Raw genomic sequence first — 25477 nt, 5'->3', positions numbered from 1 at the left:
ATTTTCCTTACCTCTTGAACATGTGGAACCTTTAATAGTAATTGTTTTATAATAACTGTTATTTCTAAGTCTGCCTCAGTTGATTGATTTCCTCCTGGTTATGGGTCATATTTCCTGTTTCTTTGTAAGTGTGGAAATGTTGCATTAGGTATAGAATATTGTAATACATTGTTAATTGTAATACATAGTTGTGGCTCTCAGTTATTATAATTAGTTTGATACTTTTAAAGCTTACTTTTAAACTCTATTATGCAGATTACTATTTAGTCTGGGGCTAAATTCACCCCACTACTAAGGCAATATCTTTCTGAGGATTCTACTTAATGCCTTGTGGTTTAATAAGATCTTTTCCCACTGGCTGGTAGAAAAACAAACTTTCAGTTCTGCGTGAGCTCCAGGAATTTTTCTGCCTACTTCTCTCCTGGGTTGAATCCTCTCACTCACGTACAAATTAATACTCAGCCAAAGATTCAAGGGCACCTTATGCAGATTTCTTGAGCTCTTTATCCAACTACCTCCCCTTGCCATCCTACTCTGTCCCACAAATTCTAACTGCCTTGGCTTTCCTGAACTCTGGCCTCTGTCTTTCTGCAACTCAGCAAGCCTGAGCTGGGTCTGCTTAGGTTCTCCATCTCTGTACTCAGTCCTGGTAACTGAACCCAGGCAGGACTCTGTTAAAATTATGGAATTCACATTATTCTTACCTTTTTTCAGGAATCATAGCCCTATAGGGCCTATGGTTAATAACGGTCTAAAAACTATTGACAATATATATGAAAAAATTATAGAAATGTATAGATAGTAAAGAATTTATTAGAAAGTGATTAGAAAACTTTATATATGAGTTTTTATATAATTAAATAAATTTTAAATACTTTTTCTAACCATTTAATTTGTGAGGCTACATCTGGTCCCTGTTATTTCACATAAGTCAGAAATGAAAATCTGCAGTTATTATCTATTTCAGTGTTTTTCTGACAACGAATATTTTAAACCATAAATTGTGTACATCTTCCAAAAATATGGACTATCTATTAGTAGTGAAGGCAGGGTATATGTGCACGCGCCCTTAATTGTTATTGTGTCAGCTATACGAAAGCTTAGTATAAAAAGTTACTGCAGGTCCTACTTGTGGTTGTCTTTAGGTGCTAAAACTATGCAGCGTATGTTTCTTTCTTTCTTTTATGGTATTTTTCTAAGATTTTATAATGGAAATGTAAAAATTGTTTTTATGTAGGAAAAACAAACTTTACTTAAAATCATTAAGGCTCTTGAATAATTTACATGGAGGAAGTAATTCCGAGTAGAAAGCTCTTATCTATAATAGAACTATGTTTACATGAATTAATGAATATACAGATCATCTTTTCATGTAACCAATCCTAGGCTTCGCAGTTTCTCCCATACTTTATCTCTGAAGTGTATTTGGAAGATACATTTATAGAAAATATATTTTAACACTTTGCTTCTGAAATATATTTGAAAAATGCATTTATAAAAAATTTATTAAAAAACTACAGATATAATAAAATAATAAAATGATTAAAATGGAGGTAAAATTCAAGATACAGGAAGTGAAATGGTTGGGAAATATATGGGTTGAGAGGAGAACAGTGGGAGGGGCATGGAAGGGAAGCAGTGTAATTTTAGCAGAAAACCTAGACTAAGGGAAGCTTTGGAGATTGATGACAAAACTCCTCTGTGAGGTTCCTAGTACCCCAAACAAAGAAACAGTAAGATTTGGAGCTCTCGGAATAAATCAAAGGTTTTATCATCTGGGGATGCTTTATTTTCAAATTTTATTTTCTCTAACTTCTAAAGTAATATTTTTATATCAACTAGATCAAAGAAACACTCAGCATATAGAATTGTTGTGCTCAGCTCTTTAAGAACAAAAGAAAAGAATGGCAGGCATAGACCTTTCCTTAATGAAACTGAGTTCCAAGAGAGAAAGTGCACATGTAGTTACACCTGGACAGGTTTCAGATTAAAACAAGACAGTGTGTGATTGACGTAAAAGTCAAAAAGCACAGAAGATCCCAGTTTAAAGTAGCCCTTTGGTTCCTAATGAACAAGGGAGTGTGGATAAGCACAGGAGGAGAATGAGACATTCTAGGAAAAATACAAAACACAGGAAAGCAGAGAGGCAGCTGAGGATTTTGCAAATGGCCTGGGAAGGTCAGGTGATCAGCGAGGGGTCCTGAATATCATGATGGTGGATGCTGACCATTGATAGGAGATGACAAGCCCTTGGCTCAAATCCTACCTCTGCTAAATTAAAACAAAACTAAAACTAAAACTGAAGAAATACCACACCTATTACCTTGAGGTTTTAATAGGGCCACATGACGTTTCAGCTTTTAAGAGATGCTAGGTACCAGGCTCTGCTGTGTGTAGTAGTTTTTTCTTCCATTTATTGATGTAATCAGGCATTCTTGGCCAACAGAGGTAAGACTGAAAGTCTTAAGCTATTTAGAATTAGCTGGATTTCTTTAAGGTTTACTTTACACGGAAAGTTTCTTGACTCCATACCTGCAGTTCCAGTATAGAAAGTGTATCTTGTCCATGGCAGCAAACAGGAGTTTGGGTTTGTGGAAAGAGCTGCAAAGGGACCTGGATGATGAGATTTCTGGTCTGGACTTTATAGAGTTTGAGGGCCTCTGGATAGAACACTGAGGCATGAAACAGGCATGTTGCTGGTGTGCGTGTGTGTGTGTGTGTGTGTGTGTGTGTGAGAGAGAGAGTGAGAGAGAGAGAGATTGCGGTTGTTGTTGAGTCCCCTGGGGAGAAGTGAGCTGCTATAGGACTGAATAAGAGAAAGGATGAAGTTCCTTGGATGAGTTGTGACAACCTTCAGCCCTCACCCTTTGTTTCAGCAAGGATCCAGTTAGGAAAATACAAATACATATCAGCCGTTTTAGCTAAGCAATTCAATAAAAGAACTTGATTTCACAATTCCTGGAAGATTTAAAAGGCAAAAAAAGACGACACTGAGAGCACACCTCAGTAATAGCTCCAGGATGCAGCTTCCAGCTCTAGGGTGATGTTAGGTATATTGGAATTCAGAAGCTCAGTGGAGAGGCCTGGTAGGGCAAAGGCTCACACCTCGGAGTTGCCTCCCGACTTGTGGATCGTGGCAGGGTCCTCTTGAAGCTGAGACTCAGAGGTCTGAGAAAAGGGTCTTGCCTGTTGGTGTTCACACCTCACAGAGTTACAAGTACGCTGGTCCCTAGAGGTCCCAGGCTGGAGCCTGGAGCCAATAGCTGCTTCAAGGAGGAAGTATCATTGCCATCATTGCTAAGGTGAAGTGAGGCTGGGAGGACCAGAAGCCAAGAGAAGGCGGCAAATCCCTTCTCCTTCCATTGCCCTGCAGTCTGCCTCTAGCCCCACCTATCAGCAGAGCCTAACATGGAGCCAGCTATGAACCTGGAATGCGGATTGGGGAGCCCCAGCCTCAGCCTCACAAATCCTGCATAGAAGCTGGACTTGTGAGTGAGCCACAGGGACTTCACAACTGAATTCCTATCAGGACTTGATGAAGGCTGGCACAGGCCGGGCACCAGGCAGTGGCTCATGCCTGTCATTCCAGCACTTTGGGAGGCCAAGGTGGGCAGATGACTTGAGGTCGGGACCAGCCTGTCCAACATGGTGAAACCCCATCTCTACTAAAAATACAAAAATTAGTCAGGCATGGTGGCACATAACTTTAGTCCCAGCTACTTGGGAGGCTGAGGCAAGAGAATCCCCTGAACCTGGGAGGTGGGAGTTGCAGTGAGCAGAGATTGTGCCACAGCATTCCAGACTGGGTGATAGAGTGAGGCTCCGTCTCAAAAATATAAAAATAAAATAAAAGGCTGCACAGATGCTCACTGGGGATGCTCAGTAGCTGCATGAGAACAGAAGGCAACAGGCATTTTTTGAGGAATGACTGGAGGCCACATAAAAAGATTCCCCTTTTTTGTTTTCCACTTTATCTTATCCTTACAATAACCCAAGGCGAGTATTACTGTTCCCATTTTACAGGTGGAGGATTTGAAACTCAGAGAGGCCGTGTAACTTTCTAAGGGTCCCAAAGCTAGTAGAAGGGAAAGGCAGGAAATAAACTCAGAATGTGGTGATTTCAGTACTTCCGTTTTCTCTAAAAGGCAACGTCTCCCAGCACTTTGGGAGGCCAAGGCGGGTGGATCATGAGGTCAAGAGATCAAGACCATCCTGGTCAACATGGTGAAACCCCGTCTCTGCTAAAAATACAAGAAATTAGTTGGGCATGGTGGCGCATGCCTGTAATCCCAGCTACTCAGGAGGCTGAGGCAGGAGAATTGCCTGAACCCAGGAGGTGGAGGTTGCGGTGAGCTGAGATTGCACCATTACACTCCAGCCTGGGTAACAAGAGTGAAACCCCGTCTCAAAAAAATTTTTTTTAAAAAAGGCAACGTCTCTCCTGCCTGTTTGGTCCTCCTACCTCAGTTACACATGGCTCAAACAGTAACATCTTCCTCACTAACAGGTAAGTTTCATGAGGTCAGGATTCACTCAAAGCTTGATGTGGTCACTAGCAGCTATGTCACTGGTCACTATGCCAATGACCACATGAAGGTGGTCACATAGGTACATGGGCATTCAGTAAATACTCATTGAATAATCAAATACATGTTGAAGTTCATTTAGGCTTCTTTATGTATTATATGGAAGGATATCCAGATACATGATTTAATACCCAAACATAATGCGTGACACATGTGTATGTCTAAAACATATTTTGGCACGCGAAGAGAAAAGCATTTGAAGTCAGGAGGGTTTCCTGCTGAGAAACAACACGTAGCTTTCCAATGAGGCAAAAGTGAATGCATATTTGATCTTTGAATTAACTATCCCATTAAACTATGGTTGCTTTTTCCCCTTCAGCCCACCGTCCCCATTCCACCCCCTACCCCAAGCTTAGCCTATCATTAGCTGCTATCTGGAATCGACAGTAGAGTAATTTGAACTCTGGTTCCCAAGGGCCTATTCTTTTACTTCCTGCTGTAGGAATACGGTGTGTATTGATTAGATATCAGACTGTAATGGGCTTCCAATCTCTCTGCCTTAAGATATATGATGGAGATGACAGGAAACAGATACCCTGTTACTACTTGTAAATAGTCTGGTTGAACAAAATGGTTGGTAACCACTTCGGTGCCGCTCATTTTTTACCACCAGGAAGGAGCTACTTTTTTCATCACTCTTCCTAATACGACTTCTGGGAAAGGGAAGGCACAGAATTTTCTTTTGGACTGAATGTCCAACGTGGTCATCTCCTTCAGAAACTATTCAGAGAGAAGGATTTCCCTTCAGCGTTCATGCTTGCATGGAGACTTGTTCACAGACTACTTGGAAACAAAGCCCACAGCATCCGCAGCCCACTCCCACCTGGGTGACTGATATAAGAGAACGGGGCTTGGAGGCTGAGCAGAGGCAGGAGCAGACTTCCTCCCCTTCTGAGCAAGAGTTGGGGCAAGTCACTTGTAGAAGCCTCTGTTTCCACATCTGTAAAATGGGAAAACAGTCTTGTTCACAGCACTGCTGTCACGACTGAGTAAAACAACGCACTTGGAGTAGCTAAGACAGTGCCTGGGGCTGGGTTTTCTTTCCTTTCCTTACTTTTACCCCATCTACCAAAAATGATTCCCTCTGTTGAATTCTGACAGTTCTTCAGTCTGTGGAAGAGGCAGGTACGCATGGAGTGTCCCCTTGTGTGGCAACATTCAAACCTCAAATAGCACATCATGGTGGCGTTTGTAAGGAGGATGAACTGAAGCTCCCAAGCTGAAATAAACTTCCTCTGGAACTGAGCAAATGCTGGTTCTGTGTTGCTGATGGCACCCTGGCTCACACACTAATGAATCAGCAATTTGAAGTTGGCCTGGGTTTGTTTTGTGGGTTGTGCCCTCTTTCTGGCTGAGACTTGGGATATTTGTTTGAGTTGGAAGGACCCTGGCTCACAGCTTAATAATGCAAAGTTAAATATGAAGTTGACCGATGACATCCTTTGCCTCCCGGTGACCTGGCAGATGCCAAGATGAAGGTTTATGTGCCTCCCTTGATGATATGGGCTTGATTTTGCACAGATGGGAGTGTCTTCTGTTGAGTCTTCAATTTCCTTCCCTTTTTTTAATCAGCAAAGATGGCTAAAAAGCAAGCTGAATGGTGGTGGTTCAAGAAGCATTTCAAAGGAAGATTATAAACTTGTAAGGGGGGATAAACTGGTGAGTTTATACATTTTTAATTACACCGGGCTTGAAGCTCATATTCATTTATTACCAGAGATATCGGCCACTTATCTGCCACTTCTCTAATCTTTGCCCTGGAAACAGACATGACCCTGGTCAAGTAAGATAAATGCAGAATTAAAAATGGCTACCTTCTGGGAATTGATTGGAAAAGAGTGGGACAGCCAGCCAGGGCTCAAGTGAATCCTGGACTCTTTCCCAATCTCCTGCAGCTACTGCTTCTGTGGGTGAAGGTAAAATGAAGTGGACCTAACCTCTGTCTTTGCTAGCATTTCCTCATTTCTCCTTCTTCCCCTGCCCCCATTAGAAGGAGGGGATCAATAAAGCTAGCTTTGAGAGAGGAAGGAACAGATCTTCATGCTGGTATCAAATGCCGTATCTCTGCCGCGTGTGGAGAAGGGCCAGTGTGCTGTAAGTGACCTAATTGCACATCCCCAAAAATTCCGAATTCATATTATTGGCTTCATCAGCATTGTCCCTCCTAGAGGTTGCTCTTAAGTAGCTCAGGAGAGGATTGAAGGAAAGAACTATGACTGTTACCTTCAATACAGAGGGTTCTGGCCAAGGACGAAGCAGAGACACACATAATGATGGTCGCTGTGTATCGAATGCTTTCTTTGTACCAGACCCTCTGCTATGTTCCTGATGTCCAATATCTCATTTCATTCTTGTGACAATCCTTTGAAGATGGTCTGATTATTCTTGTTCTACAGATGATGGTAACTGAGACTCAGAGAAATTAGGAAACTTATTACCATTGGTACAGCTGGTAATTGCCAAAGAAGTTTTTACACACAGGTCTGTCTAGCAGACCACCCTGCCCCCACCCCTGCAAAAATAAAGACAGCCTCTGATTTCCCATCATGTTAAGTTATTAACAGCAAAATGAAAAAGAAGTTACAAAGAGGTTATTTCATCTAGCCCTGCATTTTTTAGAGTCACAAACAAGTCCGCAGAGGGACAGTGACTTGCCCAAGGTCACATAGCAGTGCCATGACTATGTCCTCTGATTTTGGATGTCACCCCCATGCCTTTGGCAAAGATACAACATACTTATCCTCTACCCCAGATCCTCTGCCCCATGTACCAGCAGGAAATACATCAGTTCTCAATAACATGGCTCAGTGGGGGCCAGAAAAATGGGGAGACAGAGGGTGGACATAGTAAAAGTAAATATAATGGGTTACTTTATTCATAAGGAACATTTATTGAGCACCTGAAATGATATACAAAGCACAGTTAAGGTAACAGGTTTCTGCTATGAAAAACAGGTATATTAAAGGTTTGCCTGTGTGTGTGTGTGTGTGTGTGCATGTGCGTGTGTGGGTGTGGTGTTTGTGGGTTTCTTTTCTTACAGGTATACTAAAGGTTTGCCTGTGTGTGTTTGTGTGTGTGTGTGTGCGTGTGTGTGTGCATGTGTGTGTGGTGTTTGTGGGTTTCTTTTCTTACAGGTATACTAAAGTTTTGCCTGTGTGTGTGTGTGTGTGTGTGTGTGTGAGTGTGTGTGTGTGTGGTGTTTTTCAGTTTCTTTTCTTACTCCCCAGTAGCTATACCAAAGACAAATTTGAGCTTATAAGTAAAAGGAGGTAGAAATGAGGTAAAAATGATATTAGAGTAACAAAAACTGTGACAATGTGCAGACGTGCTTTACAAATTAAGCACCAAAATGTTTGTTTTGTAACTAACCTTGATCACCTGCTATATATATGTATATTACAGTATCGAGGTGATTGTTCGGGATTCACTAATTGTGGAAGTAAATGAACACAAACTAAGATGAAAACACCCCTTGATTGGATGCTCTCGCTTAGGAGTGCAATGCTGAGTATTTTCCAAAGAAGGAATAATGACACCATCATTTGCTGAGTGCCTACTCCGGGCCAGGCATTCCATAGACATGACTTCATTTAATCCTCGCAAGACTCTTGCAAGGTATTATTATCTCCATGTTACAGGTGAGAAAACTAAAGAGTAATGACATATCACTAGGAGCTGCAGCCGGACAGCAGAAATGGTCAAATTCACTGCAGAACTGACCCTGTGTGAAATACACCTCTCCATCTACTCACCAGAGGAGAGTGAGAGTCTTATGATCATGATAAAATCATCATACTAAAAATAAGAATTCACACATATTGAGCATTTGCAATGTATCAAGTACTGTGCTGAGCCAATGTCAGGCATTATTCTAGTTGATTCTCACAACAACCGCATGAGGGAAGTACGATTATCAGCTCCATTTTACAGATGCAAAAACAGAAGCACAGAGAGGTTAGGTAACCTGCCCAGGGTCACAGAGCTAGGATATGATAAAACCAGGATTCAGATCCAATAAGTGCAATTCTAGTTCTGTGCTCTTACCTGTTAACACTGTTTCGTCTTTACAGCAAGAGCAAATAACAGTTCAGCATGAGTAAGAGAACAATGAAATTGAGAATTCTAGAAAGGTCCAAGTATCACTGCAGATAGATATGGTTTAATTGGGAAGCAGTTGCCCCAGATTGCATTTTCACTTAAGAATTGGGTGAATTTTTGTGCCCATTGACATGCATTATATTATTTCCTTCTCTAAGACTTTGAGCACACTGAGCCAAAAGCTCTTATTTTTACGCAGTGATGATTAAGGGGCTTTTTGTTTTCCTTAGTGTGTATCTTACTTATCAAAACTGCTCCCAGTGATCCTGCAGGTGAAGAACCATATTCACCATTCCCTACGATAAACATATGTAGACTTTCTGTGTAGCTATACCTTGAATTTCTTTTCTTCAGGCTGCAAACTGTTGAGTTGCTTCTCCCATTCATCTCCCCTCACAGCTTCCCAGGGGCTTCCAGAATGCTCTCTGAATTCCCAATTCCATTTCACCCTTTATGTTTCAGGAAACAGGAATATTTTGCTATAGGAATATTGGGCCTTTTCCTTTGCTGCTCAGTTTGTCTGGCTCATAAATAATTCCCCAGGTCACCCGCAGCTGAGACAAGCATCCTCCGCTCATAAAGGCCAACAATCAGTTCACAGAAATATCATTACTACCCCAATGATGAGGCTCACCCAGTACATTGAAGGTCAGATGTGAAAACGGAGTTGGCACTTTATTAATTTAAGCTGCTGCCTGATGCCAGGCACTTTACATTCATAAACTCAGGTAATCATCATAAAAACCCTGGCTGGGTACAGTAGCTCATGCCTGTAATCCCAGCATTTTGGGAGGCTGAAATGGGTGGATCACAAAATCAGGAGATCGAGACCATCTTGGCCAACATGGCAAAACCCTGTCTCTACTACAAATACAAAAATTAGCTGGATGTGGTGGCACGTGCCTGTAATCCAAGCTACTCAGGAGGCTGAGGCAGGAGAATCACTTGAAGCCGGGAGGTGGAGGTTGTGAGCTGAGATCACACCACTGCACTCCAGCCTGGTGACAGAGCAAGACTCCATCTCCAAAACAAAACAAAACAAAACGAAAATAACCCTGAGAAATTGGCATTACTCTTCCCATTTTGTAGATGAAGAAACTGAGGCTCCTGGTATGCCAAAGGTTATAAAATGAGTTTAATGTGAACAATTATCACTAGCATTTATTAGGCTTGTGCTATGTAGCCTCCTCCACTGCTTTTAGGCATTAGTGCATTTTGTTCCACAGCAACTTTATGGGGTAACCATGAGCATTATCCCTCTTGTACAGTTGAGAAAACTGTAGTGCAGAGATATTAAACAACTTTTTCAAAGTCCAGCAACTGGGAAGTGGCTTGAAACTGGAGGACATGATTTTTGAACTTGCCCTCTTAGGACAGAAATGAATGGCTACCAATTTCCTAACAAATCAAAGAGTAAGGTTCTGTGACCTCCATCTTCAATGTATAAATGGATGGGAATAGCTTTGGGCGATGGCTAGTCTTGGGATTTAGAGCCAGATGGTATTAACTGGAGGATTGGTTCTACTGCTTCCAGCAAGATGATCTCAGGCAACGCCTCTGGGCTTCATGACACCTGCCTCCCAGGCAAAGCTAAGGAGCAAGTCAAGAATGTAGGGAAAGACACCACATCAGTAGGAACTAAAATTGAGGTCCATTATGCTGGTAGTAGCATGGAAAAAAACAATGAAACTCTCCTTCAAAAGAGGAATTGGGACCCAAATTTAAGGTCACAGCTTAGGTGTCCATTTACAGTTTCTTACCAAAACAGATGTTTTCCTTTTAGAAAACAAACACCCAAAAGAGAAAACAACAACATTTAACAACGATCCAGGAAATTGCTTCTGTTTTCTTTTTTTTCATTTCAATTCCCTTATTTACTTGATTTAAAAGAAAATATGAAGCCAATACCGAAATATGTAAATACAAGCAGACGGTTCCTGCAGGAGGGGCTTTCAAGGGTACCTATTACATGTAATTGCCCTGCACTTGTTTTTCCGGTCCACAGCGCATCATGAACGTTGTTCTCTCATGTTAGGGTGCTTGCATCTACCCCATTAAAGCCACAGCGATCCTACTGCTATCCTTATCCTATCCTAAGTGAAGGTTCTCTTGCTTGCTTTTTTCATTCCCCTATTGATAGACCTACAGCTTGTTTCCTGCAATCTATAGTTATTACAGCAGCAAAAAGCATGTCTGTTGTGCTTACATGCATATTCTCAATCAGTTTTGATTTAAACTGAATAAAACATCAGCTTCTAATTTGACTTATAAGAAAAATAATGGAGAGATTTAGGTCAAAGTCCAGTTTCTGCATGCATAAGGGAAGGGGTAGGGCATTTCACCAGACCCTAAATCTTACCTCCTGCAAAGGACCCCTGCACTACCCTTCTGTGTCCCCCTACTCCTTTCTCGAGTCCCTCCCAAACACGCCATCCTAAAACCCCTGCTTTTGATCTCACTACACCCCCAAGGAGATGGTCAGATCATTACTGTTGTCTTCAGAACCAGCTCTTTTGACTTGGTTTACAGTTTTATTCACAGTAAAAACTGATCTATGGTAAAATAATAAGAAGCAGAATAAGCATAATTTGCTGACTTCTTTTGCCGCGAGTGTCATGGCAAGGGGTCTATGGCAATGGTTAGGTATGTGGGTCAGGCATTAACCACACATATTAAGTGAGGTCACTCTGGTCAGAGTGAAATTTGCAGAAAAGAAGTATCCTCTTTGTCACTGTGTGCAACGTCAAAAGGTGCTCAGAAAAGAATCTGTCTCCTCGATGAAACCAGACGTGAAAACCATTTGCTTCGAGCATGTCAAAGATCCTTGCTCCATTTCCCCCACTTGAAAGAAGAGTGATTAGAGCATTTGTCTCAGTCCTCCAGCACCAATTATTAGATTCTGAAGCTCTACTTAGGGTGAACGGGATTTGAGAGTGAATGTCTTAGATCAATTCCTTCTATTTCTGGTGTTAAGCCTCAACTTGTCAGATTGCTTGTGACTCCTTGGGCATTTCGGCATCAATATAAGTACGGCTTTGAGCTCCCAGAATCAGCCTGGCATTAACATTAAGAATATATTTGGATTCGTAGGCTTATTTATCTTTTTGGTTTCTTTCCCACCTCAGCAGCCGGCCTCACGCTAGCCGGGAACTGACAATTCTTTTTGAAAAACTAAGCAAATCTTTCAAAACAGTTTTCAAGTCTTGTAGCAGCACGTTTGTGCTGTTACAGCTAAAGAGCTGTCAGGCCTCCAGCGTGCACCTTGATTTCAGCTCAGCAAATGGAGCAAAATATCCATTTTGCGCATGAAATTGCCTGTGTTCTGCATGGGAATCTATGCTTTTCAGCACCCTCTGCACTTAGCAGGCTCTGCTTGGCTTTTCCTCGAGTTGGAAAATTGGGTCTCGAAGAATAGGCTCCTTCTTGCCCGATGCTGGAAAAGCCATCCCTGAGGAAACAGAATTCTAAGTGAGAGCCATGAATTCTCACTTAGAACGTTTTTCTTCAAAAAAAAAAAAATATTTTGTGTGTGTGAATAGAACCCACAGCTGGCGGAGGTATGATCCAATGCTCACGGACATCCAATATTCTTAAAAAGTCAAAATTGCTCAGAACCCTGATGGCATGAACATATTTCATGCAAACAAATGAACAAACCAACAGCAAGAATAACAACCAAAGTAGTCCTTTATATGTAATTTGGAATAGTATCAAGAGCCTTAAAACCCTTTAATTTCCCTTATTGGGATCGATCCTGAGGAAATAACCCTAGATCCACATTCCCAATCACATACAAAGTTAGTCATCACAGTATTATTGAAAAGGGTGAAAAAAATCACAGGAGAAAAAGGTGTCTGTCTAACAATGGGAAAGTAGTTAGGTCAGTGGTGGCACATCCACAAGACGGAATGCTTTGCAGCGGTTGGCATGAGTTTATAAAAGGTTTACAAAAAAAGTTAGGGCTGATTTCTTAAAGTAGGGTTTATGAAAGTAAAAAACACACAGAAGAGTGTACAAATCATGCACTCATAGAAGCAGTACCTAGATAAAAATAAATTTTTAAAAAATTTCTCAGCTCTCCAGAAGCCCTCCCAGGCCTCATTCTGGTCACTACTCTACCCAGGGAAGCCGCTTCTGTCATTACTCCACTCAGGGATGCAGCTTCTAACACCTTAGATCAGGTGTATATTTTTGAACTTTATAAATGGAGTCACATCTAGGGTAGTCTCTTGTCCCCGGCTTCTTTCAGTGAACACTTTGTTTTAAAGAGTCATCCAGGCTATTGTGCGGAGTTTCAGTTTCCACATTGCCAATCTACTGTGTGAATATATTACAGCTAATTATCCATTCTGCTGTTGATGAACATTTGAAGTTTCCAGTATTGTCCATAATGTGTAGTGCTGCTAATTTTTCTTCTCTAGGCTTTTGATGTTCAGGTGTGCACACTTCTTTTGGGTACACACCTAGAAGCAGAGTTGCTGGATTATTGGATATGTACATAATCTGCATTAGCAGAGGCTACCAAGTCATTTTCCATAGGATTATACCAGTTTTTACTCCTCTTTGCAGTGTATACTGCCCCATTTTCTCCAAAATTTGCCAACTCAATTTTGTGTCCACTTTTTTTAAATTTGGAAACTGTGTAGCTAAATGTCAAATACAAGTATAACCATGAATTTGTATGTGTGTGTGTGTGTGTGTGTGTGTGTGTGTATATATAAAATATTTCTAGAAAGAAATATTTCAATTTGTTAAAAGTTGGTAGTTTTGTGTGGTTGATAAAATCCTGTACTCATTCAAATTTTCTATCATTTTTCCCCTAATATTTCCTCATCTTCTATGAGAAGGAAGTATTAATTTTATAAGCCTTACTTTTTTTTTTTTTAACCAGGCATTAGGTGAAGATAGAACATTTAGAGTAGCAGGGCTTTAGATAGGCATGTGACCACCTTCCTGTACAATGATCATTTTCAAATGCTACTGGTTCTGGAAGAAGTCATTATTTTCACTAGACATTTCCATGGGCTAACTTATCAATTTATCCATGTAACCATTCATCCATCTACATACTGATCCACCCATTGCTTTACTCATGCATTCAGTAAATATTTATTAAACACCTACTCTGATCCAGACATTTTGCTGGGGAGAGAGAAGTCATGAAGAGATTGTTCGGAGCACTTATATTGCATCGTTTAGTAATTAGGCATCAGTAATATAACAGTATTGAGGATACACTGATGTAAGTATAGTATAAATAACAAGTATTTTTTGAGAATTCATGGCTTACTTGGCACTGAGCTAAGAGAGTCACATGTAGACAATCACTTAAATCACAGTCACCTTTTAGAACAGATGTGGAAGCTAAAGCTTAGAGAGATTAGAACAGTGGCCTGAGGTTACAAAGCTGTGCTGGGATTCACACTGAGATCTACAGAATGCCAGGCCCCGCTCTCCTGATCACCTTCTTGGCCCCACTGCCTTCTACCCATAAGGGGCACTCCAGGAAAAGGGAGCACAAAGGAAGTGACATTGATGAGGAATCAGAAGATAGGCTTATAGATTTAGTCTTAAAAGATGCAAAGGAATTTGTTAGGCAGAAGAAGAAAAAAGGACATTTTAGGAAACTTGAACATGGGGAAGCAAGAAGAACTTCAGCTCTGAATGGAGAGAGGGATGAAGTGAGAGATGAAACAGAGAAAGGGAGTGGGAGGAACTTGAAACCCACCAAAGGGAGGGAACTTGAATATTCCCTGTGTAGTCCCCATTTCAGGAACCAATCCAGGGCTGGCCTAGGCTAGTGCCTCTGAGTGATCTTCCCCTCCCTCACATGATGGGTAAACTATTCTCTCCTTAATGTGCCCACAGGTTTTGTCTGCACTCTCATTACCACATTGATATCTTTTATAGCTGTACTATTCAACAGGATGACCACTAGCCACACAAGCGTCTTTTTTTTTTTTTTTTTTTTTTGATGGAGTATCTCTCTGTCACCCAGGCTGGAATGCAGTGGCATGATCTCTCTGCCTCCCAGGTTCAAGCAACTCTTATGCCTCAGCCTTCCAAGTAGCTGGCATTGCAGGCATGCTCCACTGTGCCTGGCTGATTTTTTTTTTGTATTTTAGTAGAGACAGGGTTTCACCGTGTTGGCCAGGCTGGTCCTGGCCTCAAGCAATCCAGTCATCTTAGCCTCCCAAAGTGCTGAGATTACAGGCATGAGCCACTGCACCCAGCCACACGCTATTTAAAGTGAAATAAAATTAAAATGCAACTCCTCTGTTGCCCTAGTCACATTTCAAGTGCTCTGTAATCAGGTGTGGCTAGTGGCTCCCATATTGCACAGTGTGAATATAAAACATTTCTTATGCTGCAGAACGTCTTTTTTGAAGGATGCCCCTTTCTAGCCTGTCTCCTGTGCATGGAAAATCTCTTGAGGACAGAAACCATGCTTGAAGGATGCCCCTAATGCCTTGCACGGAACGTGGCAAGGACAAGATGTTCAGTGGCCATTAAGTCAGTAACTTTAGGACTGGAAGAGAACTTTGATCCCATACCTTCATTCAATAGGAAGACTGAGGCTGACACTGTAACTAAGAGTGTGTCCTTGACCAAGTAACTTTATACTCAGTGCAAGTAACTTTATACTCAGTGCGTCTCCAGTTTTAAGGTGTGTGTAGATTACCTGGGGTTTTCAATAATGGTGCAGATCGTGATCCAGCAGTCCTGGAGTAGAGCATAGATTTTTCATTTCTGAGACGCTCTCAGGTAATGTGGATATTGTTGGTTTGTCAACCACACTTAAGGTAGCAAGCCTTTATAATCAGGGGAAAAGACAAAAATAAACCACTAAAGGACAAATCTGGAATGTCTAGCTGTTGGTATGGAGATTTTCCTGGGACATGAACTCATTTTGTGAACACAAGAACACATTTGAGCCACTTATTCATCTATTCCTTTTACGACACTAAGACATCTCATTTATATTACCTTTTAGAAGATGAAAAAATCAGAGAGCATGTTTAGGATACAAGTGTGAAAAATGTCCCCCCTCTAGCCCCTGCCAGTACCTTCTTCATAACTGCAATGAAAAGTTAACACCATCACTAACAAAAGCTTAAACTCAAGGAATAATCAATTATGTCCCATTTAGCTAGAGAAATCTTAAAACTAATAGATAAACACACATTTGAAACATGAGTCAGAAAGGAAGCAAAGAGGTCAATGTGATTTTAAGAAACTTCGGGAAGAGAGGTACAGAAGCAACACACATTTCCCAGGAAGAAAAATCCCTTCACAAGTCTCTTCCTTTTGCAGGTATCTCCTTCAAAACCACATTTGACATGGGTCTAATTTCCTTGCTCAATATCGTCATTATTAAATAGCCACAAATCACAAGTAACATGTTTATCATTTCAACACTTCTTCCAAGTTCAGGCTTGAAATATGGATTGTGAAAACATAGACGCTGTTGCTTGGGATGGGGGAAAGAAAATTCTATCAGTGTTCTAGAAAATGAATTTATAATACCATTTGAAAGACAGATTACAAGTGCTCCAAGGTTTTAACTCTTTAAGACCATTTCTCACGTCTGAAACAAGTATGTTTAATTAGGCTGCTAAGAGCTCTCCTTAACGTTAGAGAGCTGGAGAGAAACACACAGACATTCTCTAGAAAAGGAATAGACATACAGCTCAGGGGGCTGGTTTTTTGGCCAAACGGCAGCAATTTCATTACTCTGTCTCTTCCCAGATTCAGTGGAGTTCGTAGAATGTGCCTTATGAGTCAAGTAGACGGATGATGAAGCCTGGCTACTGCCTGTTTGTAGCCATCTAATTTTGGCCAAGTCACTTGTTAATATTTTCTGAGCCTTGGCCATATGGGTGATAGTAATACCCGGTTGTTGGATTATAGGAAATATTAAATTAAAATAATGTATATAAAGTGCCAGACACATGGTAACAATTGTTTTAATTGAGGTAGTAATATTCATAATAGTGTTTGGCCTTCATCCCAGGAAAGAGAATTTGTGGGACAGGACATGAGAGTTTTCAAGGACACTGAGAATCGATTCATCCCCTAATCTGCAAAGATGCCCTCTTCTCTATCTCCAAAGGACTCTGTGAAAATGCCTACCAGATGTGGCTATAACAATAATGATTTTCAGAGTCGAAGTGATGGTGTGAAGACCGGGGGAGGATGGTGGATATACAAGCCCATTGAACATTATGGTTTATATGTTGCTTATGTTAATATGAGTTAATGTTATTGCATCCCCATACGTACCAGGCAATGTGGTAAACACTCTCCATGCATCACCTCACTCACTCTTCACAGCAGCCCTGGGAGGTCAGTACTACTATTTTCTATCTAGTACAAGGTTTTTCAACTTCCACGCTATTGCTATTTGGGGCTGGAGGACTCTGCTGTGGTATTGCCCTGAGCATTGTAGGATGCTTAGCAGCATTTCTTCCCTGCCCCTGCTAGCTGTCAATAGCCAATGTCTGCAGACCACCCAATAATGTCTGCAGACATTGTCAAGTGTCCTGCTGCAGGGGGACAATAACCCCTGGTTGAGAAGAATGAAATGAAGTTTAGTGATGTCCCAAGATCATCCAGCTAGCAAGTGTTGTACCAGAATTAGACACAAGGAGGTGAAATTCCACACCCTTAAATACTTAAAGCTCTGTTGTCTCCTAGGCTCAGAATAGAAAGTGAAGCTATGTTTCTTGGGTTGGGGTAGAGGGTGTGGCCTTTAGAGCAAAAATTCTGCTGTGAGTAATGAAGATAAAAAGTCATCCAACAATGTGGCCTCATCAAATATTTCTAGGTATGCATCTACCCCTTAGAAGCCCTGATTCCAACAAGGCTGTCTAGTTACAAATTATTTGAAAATGATTCCTTGGGATTGTTATCTTTGCCAGTTATTGAGCATTCAGGGAAAATCTGATATATGACTCTAAATGATTATCTCCTCCTTATAACGAGACTTGGCAGTAGACATCTTTTGGCTCTAAAAACAAAACAAAGCAAAAACAAATGTACTTTCAAATAGGGAGATTTGCCTTTACTGAGGACAATATCATAGGTTCAAAAGGAAAATTAAATAGAACATTTTGATATGCTCAAATATTTGTTTTATATCCCAAGGAGACCAATTTCACTTAAATTGGTGATTTCTGAGTGATTTGTTAAAATTCAGTTCCTCTTGTCTTTAGAGTCCCATATCTGTAGTTTAGCTGTGCCTATCACAGGTACCTGAGGAAGCCCCTATTATATCATTGCCTATTGCTTTAATAACAAGACTTTTTCATATATGCCTTCCAGTCACAAAGTACATTCATGTTCATCTTAACTAATCTTACAGCAGCTGTAGGTAAGATGTGACGACTATCCCATTTTTTATATGTGGAAACTGAGGCCCAGGAAGTTTGATATACATCAGTCAACACCTGGCAGTTACTGGGCTCCAATTTAGGTTCTCTAATTCCAAAAGTGTGGATAAGGGTACCGGGTCAGGAGTCGGCATCAGAAAAGAGGTGAGTCTGTCCTTGGGGGTCAACTTCATGCGAGTTTTTCTTTGGGCCTCCAGAAGAACCTCAGAAATGTGCCAGCTAGTGACGACCAAGGTGTTGTGCTTCACAGCCGGTCAGGCCTGGATGTAGCCCAGGGATTTGTGAATGTGTGTCTGTCTTCAATGCCATATACCCTTAGGGGAAAGCAAACACAAGTGTGTCTACCTGGGCATGTACACAGTACATTAACAATGCCAGTACTCAGACTTTACAGAGGGCAACAATCAGAATTGGAGCAAAGGGATTGACCCCAGGAAGAGTCCCCAATGAGCCTGAGTTGTCTTTAATTATTTAATTATTGTTCGATATGCAGTGCCCACTTCCATAACCACCCATCCCCACCTTGTATGCTTCTCAAAATGTTCACTCGGTTTGCCCATCCAAATAGTACTTCTTCTTGATACTCTCCAGCTCAACGTTGGTTTCCATCTTTCCTGCCTCAAACTTTTCTTGTCCAGAGTTCCTGAGCCTCTGCTCCAGAAACACCAGCAGAATATGAAACCACCAGGTCAGAGATGGAGAGTATATTTTTCTGACATGTCCACAGCCCCCAGCTGAGTCCTGGCACATAAGCGGCCAGAGGAGTTAAAACTCAGAGACTGATTAGAACACCAACCGTGAATCCAAGGCCTGTCACTCACTGGCCCTGTGGCTTTGAGTGAGCCACTGAAGCTGTCTGTGGTAGGTAGAAGAATGATCCCCGAAAGATGTCCAAATTCTAATCCCCAGGACCTATGATTATGTTACCATACTTGGCAAGAGGGAATTCAGGTGGTAGATTGAATTAAAGTTGCTGCTCTGCTGACCTTAACATAGAAAGATTATCCTGGGTTACCTAGGTGAGGCCATTATAATCACAAGCATATTTAAAATTGGAAATAAGAGGCAGAAAAGAAATCTGTCTTGTCATGCTGTCATGTGAGAAAATTGACCCACTGATGCTAGCTTGGAAGATGGAGGTAAGGGTCATGAGTTCAGAAATGCAGGTGACATACAGAAGCCCAAAAAAATCAAGAAAATGTTTCTTCTCTGGAGCCTCCAGAAGGAACGCAGCCCTACTGATACCTCACTGCTAGCCCGGGCAGATCCATGTTGGACTTCTGGCCACGAGAATTGAACGTTAATAAATTTGTGTTGTTTGAAACCACAAAGTATGTGATAATTTGCTATAGCAGGAATAGGAAACTAATATACTTTCTATACCTCAATTTTTCCATCTGTGAAATGGTGACATTAATAGCACCTGTAAAGAATATTGCTGTAACTATTCACAATAGCAAAGACATGGGATCAACCCAAATGCCCATCAATGATAGATTGGATAAAGAAAATGTTGCACATGTACACCATGAAATACTATGCAGCCATAAAAGGAATGAGATCATGCCCTTTGCAGTGACATGGATGAAGCTGGAAGCCATTATCCTCAGAAAACTAACACAGGAACAGAAAACCAAACACTGCATGTTCTCACTTATAAGTGGGGCATGGTGGTGGTGGGTGCCTGTAATCCCAGTTACTCAGGAGGCTGAGGCAGGACAATTGCTTGGACCTGGGAGGCAGAGGTTGCATAAGCCAAGATGGCACCACTGCACTCCTGCCTGGGCAACAAGAGTGAAACTCCATCTCAACAAACAAACAAACAAAAAACACCAAAAAAAAAAAACCCACAAAAAAATAAGTGGGAACTAAGCAATGAGAACACATGGACACAGGGAGGGAAACAGCACACACTGTGGCCTATTGGGGGAGGGTGCAGAGAACATCGTAAAAAATAGCTCATGTGTGCTGGGCTTAATACCTAGGTGATGGGTTAATAGGTACAGCAAATCACTATGGCACACGTTTGCCTAGGTAACAAACCTGCACATCCTGCACATGTACCCTGGAACTTAAATAAAATAAAATTTAAAAAAGAATACTGCTGTAACAAATAAATAAAACAGTACATGTAAAGTTCATGGAAGAGAACCTGGCTAAGATAGAGAACACTGGTGTTTATTAAATGTACAACCAATGCCTTGAATGAAAGGATGGATGAATGAATGAACCAAGATGTTTGAAGCGAGAAGCACAAAAAGGAGTGAGGACATCTCAATGAAGGATCAAATCTTTGCTAACTTCAGATTGAGTGTTTTGACAATTAGCTCCTGGCCGTTTGCTGTTCTCTGCAATAGGTGAAAGAACGTGGTAGCCAGTCCTTTCCTTGATTTTGCCCTTGGTTTTCCCTATCATGTTTTGAACAGGTTTGCCATTATTCTCTGGGCTTCCACTCTGATCCTCTTGACAGACAGGTGGTTTCAACTCTCTGGAATCTCTTGACCAATAAACAATAATACTTAATGAAACATTAAACATTTTAAAAAATAAGCACTCTGTAATGCTGTGACAGTGGCTGGTGGGATCTTCCTGTCACATTGACCAACATGTGCAGTGATGGAGGTGGGGTCTCTGTGCTGTTCCCCAGATTTCCTTTGCTTTCACATCATTCCTATTTGCCTGTGAAAAACAATCCACCCCGAAGAAACCTTATCTCCATTAAGATGTTATTTTCCTTCCTTTTTTTTTTTCTTGTTGGCAGTTCCCCCGTCTCAGGCCATCAAGCCTCTAACCTACAACAGAACAGCCTGCTCTGTCTTCCTTCCCCAGCATTTTCTAAATATTCGCATTCTTCAGATGCCAGCTCCTTCCTTATTTTCTCAATTCTGTATTTGTTTATCCTCAAAAGCTCCTTTGTAGCAGCCCACATGGATCTGGGAAAATGTGGAGGCCAACCCTCTTCCCTCGGGCAAGCGGGTGGGCGGGCCAGAGCCCACCAAGAGTTCCATTTTCCACTCTCCACCTCTGGGGCACTTTCCGAGAACAGAAGCAGCTGCAAGGTCCTGTTGGGCCAGGGAGCTGACAGAGCCCTTCCAGTGCAAACCCTTTCCCTGAGGATCTGGGTCCTGGTGGGTGCAGGTTCTGTGGAACTGGGGAGATTGTTAAACCTGTAGCTCCCAGTTTTGTCAGTAGAGGCTGTGCATTTTGACCTGGCCCCACTCAAACAAACTCAGAGTTCAGGGTGTTTAAAAACCAAGGATCATTCCAAGACCAGGATACACTAAGCATGAACTATACCCATGAAGTCTACAGTACTCATCCACAGATTAGAAGGTAACTAGAAGGCTTATTACCTTCCCTGCAGCCCCAACTTGGCCTTTGCTTGGGACTTGGAAACCCTGTGGAAGGAAGCCGGTAGGGCTGGAATGTAGCAGGCAGTGGACTGAGTGTGCCTCCTAAGGCCAGCCCAGGGAAAAGGAGAAGAGAAAGAGGAAGAAAAGGTGTTTCCTTTGTCAACAAGAAGGAATTTTCCATCTCTTCAGCATGGGCTACAACAGGACTTAATTCCCAGAGTAGGCTGGGGTAGGGGCTCACACCTGTAATCCCAGCACTTTGGGTGGCTGAGGAGGGAAGATCACTTGAGCATGGGAGTTTAAGACAAGTCTGGACAAAATACCAAGATCTTGTGTCTACAAAAAAATTTTTTTTAACTTATCAGGGTGTGGTGGTTCACACCTGTAGTCTCTGCTACTTGGGAGTCGGAGGAGGGAGGATCACATAAGCCCAGGAGTTTTCAGGCTGCATTGAGCTAGGATTGTACCACTGCACTCCAGCCTGGGCAACAGAGTGAGACTCTCATTTATTAAGAACCAAAAATGTCCCAGAGTTGGATTTAGAATCATTTCTCCTTTGAGGGGTGGGGGATGAGTCATTCTCCTATTTCATATTCTTTAACATTCCCCCACCGCCTTTAGAAGCTGAAATTTCTTTGCAGAGCTCAGTGGTATCTGCTGTATCCTTTTCTTCTACACAATTGTCAGTCAGTTGTTCTAAACTGTTAATGGGTCCCTCTCCACTCTTCATGCCTTTGAGACTTTGTGCCTTTATGAAAACTCTGCCTGTGAGGCTGTCCTCCTTTTCCTACCCAGATAATTCTTATTTACCTTTAAAGCTCAATGAAGCTGACTTCCCCAGCGTGGCTAGAGGGCCATTCCCTGTATTCTCATGGTGGAACTGGAGGGTGCTGGGTTTGCTGGGTACATATAAGGTCACAGGATTCCCAAATGTTAATTGTCTTCAGCATTTTGCATATGATAACCCATGCATTCTCTATTGCTACTCTGTAGTAAGTAATATTATAAAACCCATTTTATAGATTAGGAAACTAAGTCCAGAGAGCTTAAGGAACTTGCCCAAGGTTGCAAAGCTGGTAAAAGGCAGAGCTAGTATATGGCCCTTAGCAGCCCACCTCTAGCATGAAAAGTGTGAACTCTGTAGACAGCCAGAAGGGGATTGCAATTCCACCAGATTCTCACCAGCTGTGTGACCTTCGGTTACTCAACTCATCTAAACTTTAGGTGCCACATTTTAAAAATGGGATTATAAAGAGTATCTATTAATACATGAAGAGGTCATAGTGGTGATGATGGTTTAAAATATAATGTATTCTAAGCACCTGGTGTGGAGGAGTCCCTCAGCTAAGGCTTGACAACATAAATGTTATTACTACTAACAGTAATTAATATTCTCCCTTCACAACCCTAATGTCAATAGACCTAATCATCACCTGCATCTCCACACAGGACAGGAACCGTGTTGTTTTAACCACTTATGCAGTGCCTAATACAGAGTTTGGCAGATATCTGGAGTTCCATAACTGTTTAGGAATAAATGATTATTTCAAATCTAACATACTTAGCACACGAGGCATTTCTTAACTGTTCAGTTTATATTAAACATAACATTATTATTATTTACTTGGATGGTCTAGTGTAGATACACCTTTGATGGGAAAAAGAGGGATATTCTATTTTTATCATATTTAATGAAGGCAGTCACACCTTCTAGTTGATTCAGAAGAAATACTGCAAATTTTGCTGCCTTATCCACCAAAGAGCAACAGCATGGCTCCTCCTTGTGTCATTCAATTAATTAAGATGTCTTATTTTGTTGTTCAAAACAGTGGTGGGGGCTGTGAAAATGTCAAATGGGGTAACAGTCAAAACAGTCCAATCATTTACCCTGCAATAAGAATCACTAACCACAAGGCCAGGGTCAATATTAGGGCGAGTTACATATCAATTGGAAGTCATCGGGGCCAGGGTCAATATTAGGGTAAGTTACATATCAATTGGGAGTTATTAGTCTCTGTCCTTCCTAGTTCTGGGAGAGCAGATTTGCCCTCGGCCCACTCATATGAGTGGGGAGACAGTGGCATGGACTCTGACCGTGAAAAACAAGACACTAGAAGGTTTGTGCTCTCAGAGCTTAAAGGTCAAACCACGATGTGGTTACAATGTCTGCGCTTTCCGGATACACTATCCACAGGGATGAGCAAAGTCCAGCTTGCAGGAAGGCATGTGCTCAAATAACAACAGTCTTCAGGCACTCTTCCTGGCCTTCCAGTGGGGCTGTGGGAATGGCAGAGCAAAGCATTAGGGGCCCAGTAGGGCTGGTGGAATCGGGGGAAGGTTGTCACTCCCAGCACTAACCCCAATTGCTACTCTTTACAGAACATACACTGTGTGCTGAACACTGTATGGAGGCCTTTTATAAGTGACATCACTTAACCTTCACAGATGCCCCCAGAAGGGGGATGAGTGGATTCTTTCTATAATGATTCAAACCAGGAAGCTGGAAGGTTAGAGTGCCCAAGCTGAGCAACCTGTGGGCTGCAGAGCTTTCCACACTAATGCTGACTGCCTGTGAGCTCAGCCGTTAGATGAATATGGGGAGCTGCTTAGTTCAAACTCATCTTCTCCTTTCTCTGCTCAGACTGTGATTTTGTCCAGAACAGCAGGGTGCTTACTGTCCTGGGAAATGCTCACTCTCCCAGAATCCCTTGCAGCTGGGGTAGCCATGGTATGGGATTGTCAGTGAAGTTTAAGGAAACCCTGTTGGGACAGGGCATACGCTGTTAGACACATACTTTCCTGGAAGAAGTGGAGCAGGTTCAGCCTATCTATTCCTTCTCCTTTGTCTGCCGGGAATGCAGCCCTTGAGCCTGGAGTGGCAGAAGCCCTGCGTTTAGAGCCAAGCCCTGTTGCCCAGGCCAGAGTGCAGTGGTAACATCCTAGCTCACTGCAGCCTTGAACTCTAAGGCTCAAGTGATCCTCCCACCTCAGCTTCCCCAGCAGCTGGGACTACAGGGGCTTGTCACCACACCAGGACAATTCTTTTAATTTATTTATAGAGACAAGGTCTCTCTGTGTTGCCCAGGCTGGTCCTGAACTCCTGGCCTCAAGTGATTCTCCCACCATGGCTGGGATTACAGGTGTGAGCCACCACACCTGGCTGCCGAAGGCTTTTCACGCGCATAAGGGAAAGGCAAGAAAACCTTACAGACCTCAGAACTGAGATCCTGGAGTGGTTGAAGCAAGGTATACCACCAGACCTTAGGGTTTTTATTGCTACAGCAAAGGCAGCCACCAGCTAAGCAGGCAGCCCATTTGTGTCCTACTCTTTGTCCTGCTCTTCAAGTGGACTCAGGGTGTACCTTGCAAGCTACATCTCAAGTTGTTCCAGTCCATGTCTTTGGGGAGGAGGAAAAAATAAGATATAAAGCAAATATAAAATGAAGAAAGGTGTAAACTCTAAACAGCTGGAACTTGGCCTCGGTAACAAACAAGCTCTTCAAGACTTGTTTTACTGCCCAATTATTCTCTCTTGAGCTGGGGAAACTGGTTTTGCTCAGAATGGCCAGCTTCCACCACTGGGCCGGTTTTAGCAGTCAGCTCTGACCCTCTAATTGCACTTATCATGTACTAATTAGCATTTAATAAGCAGCAACTGTGCATCTATTCCTGCAACAATAAAGAGACCTCATCCCCACTTCAAAGATGAAGAAACTCAGATTAGGATGTCAGCAGCAACAAGAATAAAGGGCCACACATGCCTAATCAGAGTTAATGGCACAGTTAGAACCCAGGGCTTCCCAATCTGGAATCTGGTTGCGGGCGAGGAGGCTTCATAATTAGCTACCACGATTCCTCCTGGAGTCCCTCACTAGGGTGGAATAATTAACACAGGCACGATTCCTTTCAACAGGTGCCAAGACCTAGGTATCTAGATGTACATTACAAGGCCTGGAACGCTCTTTCTCCAGGTGAGTTCTTGGGGCTGTGAAACTGCAGTGTTGGGTGGGTGGGGACCCCCCCAACCCCCGCCTTGCTGTAGGATAAC

At 42.2% G+C, this 25477-nt stretch overlaps 1 protein-coding gene across 16 annotated transcripts in view; it reads left to right on the top strand.

Moving 5' to 3' along the window:
• Positions 1 to 25477, top strand: part of LOC128930282 (uncharacterized) — a 968777-nt gene that overhangs the window by 650724 nt on the left and 292576 nt on the right. For 2 of the 16 annotated variants that reach the window (XM_078357820.1, XM_078357818.1), the window contains exon 1: positions 912 to 25400. The exons of the other annotated variants lie outside the window; for them this stretch is intronic. In XM_078357820.1, the coding sequence (XP_078213946.1) occupies positions 25365 to 25400 (36 nt within the window). In that variant the 5' untranslated portion in view covers positions 912 to 25364. Of the gene's footprint in view, positions 1 to 911; positions 25401 to 25477 lie in introns of those variants that run through there. 16 annotated transcript variants of the gene reach the window in all.

The sequence above is a fragment of the Callithrix jacchus genome, chromosome 20 (assembly GCF_049354715.1).
Source record: "Callithrix jacchus isolate 240 chromosome 20, calJac240_pri, whole genome shotgun sequence".
Classification (NCBI taxonomy): domain Eukaryota; kingdom Metazoa; phylum Chordata; class Mammalia; order Primates; family Cebidae; genus Callithrix; species Callithrix jacchus.
This window is presented reverse-complemented; position numbering and strand designations above follow the sequence as displayed.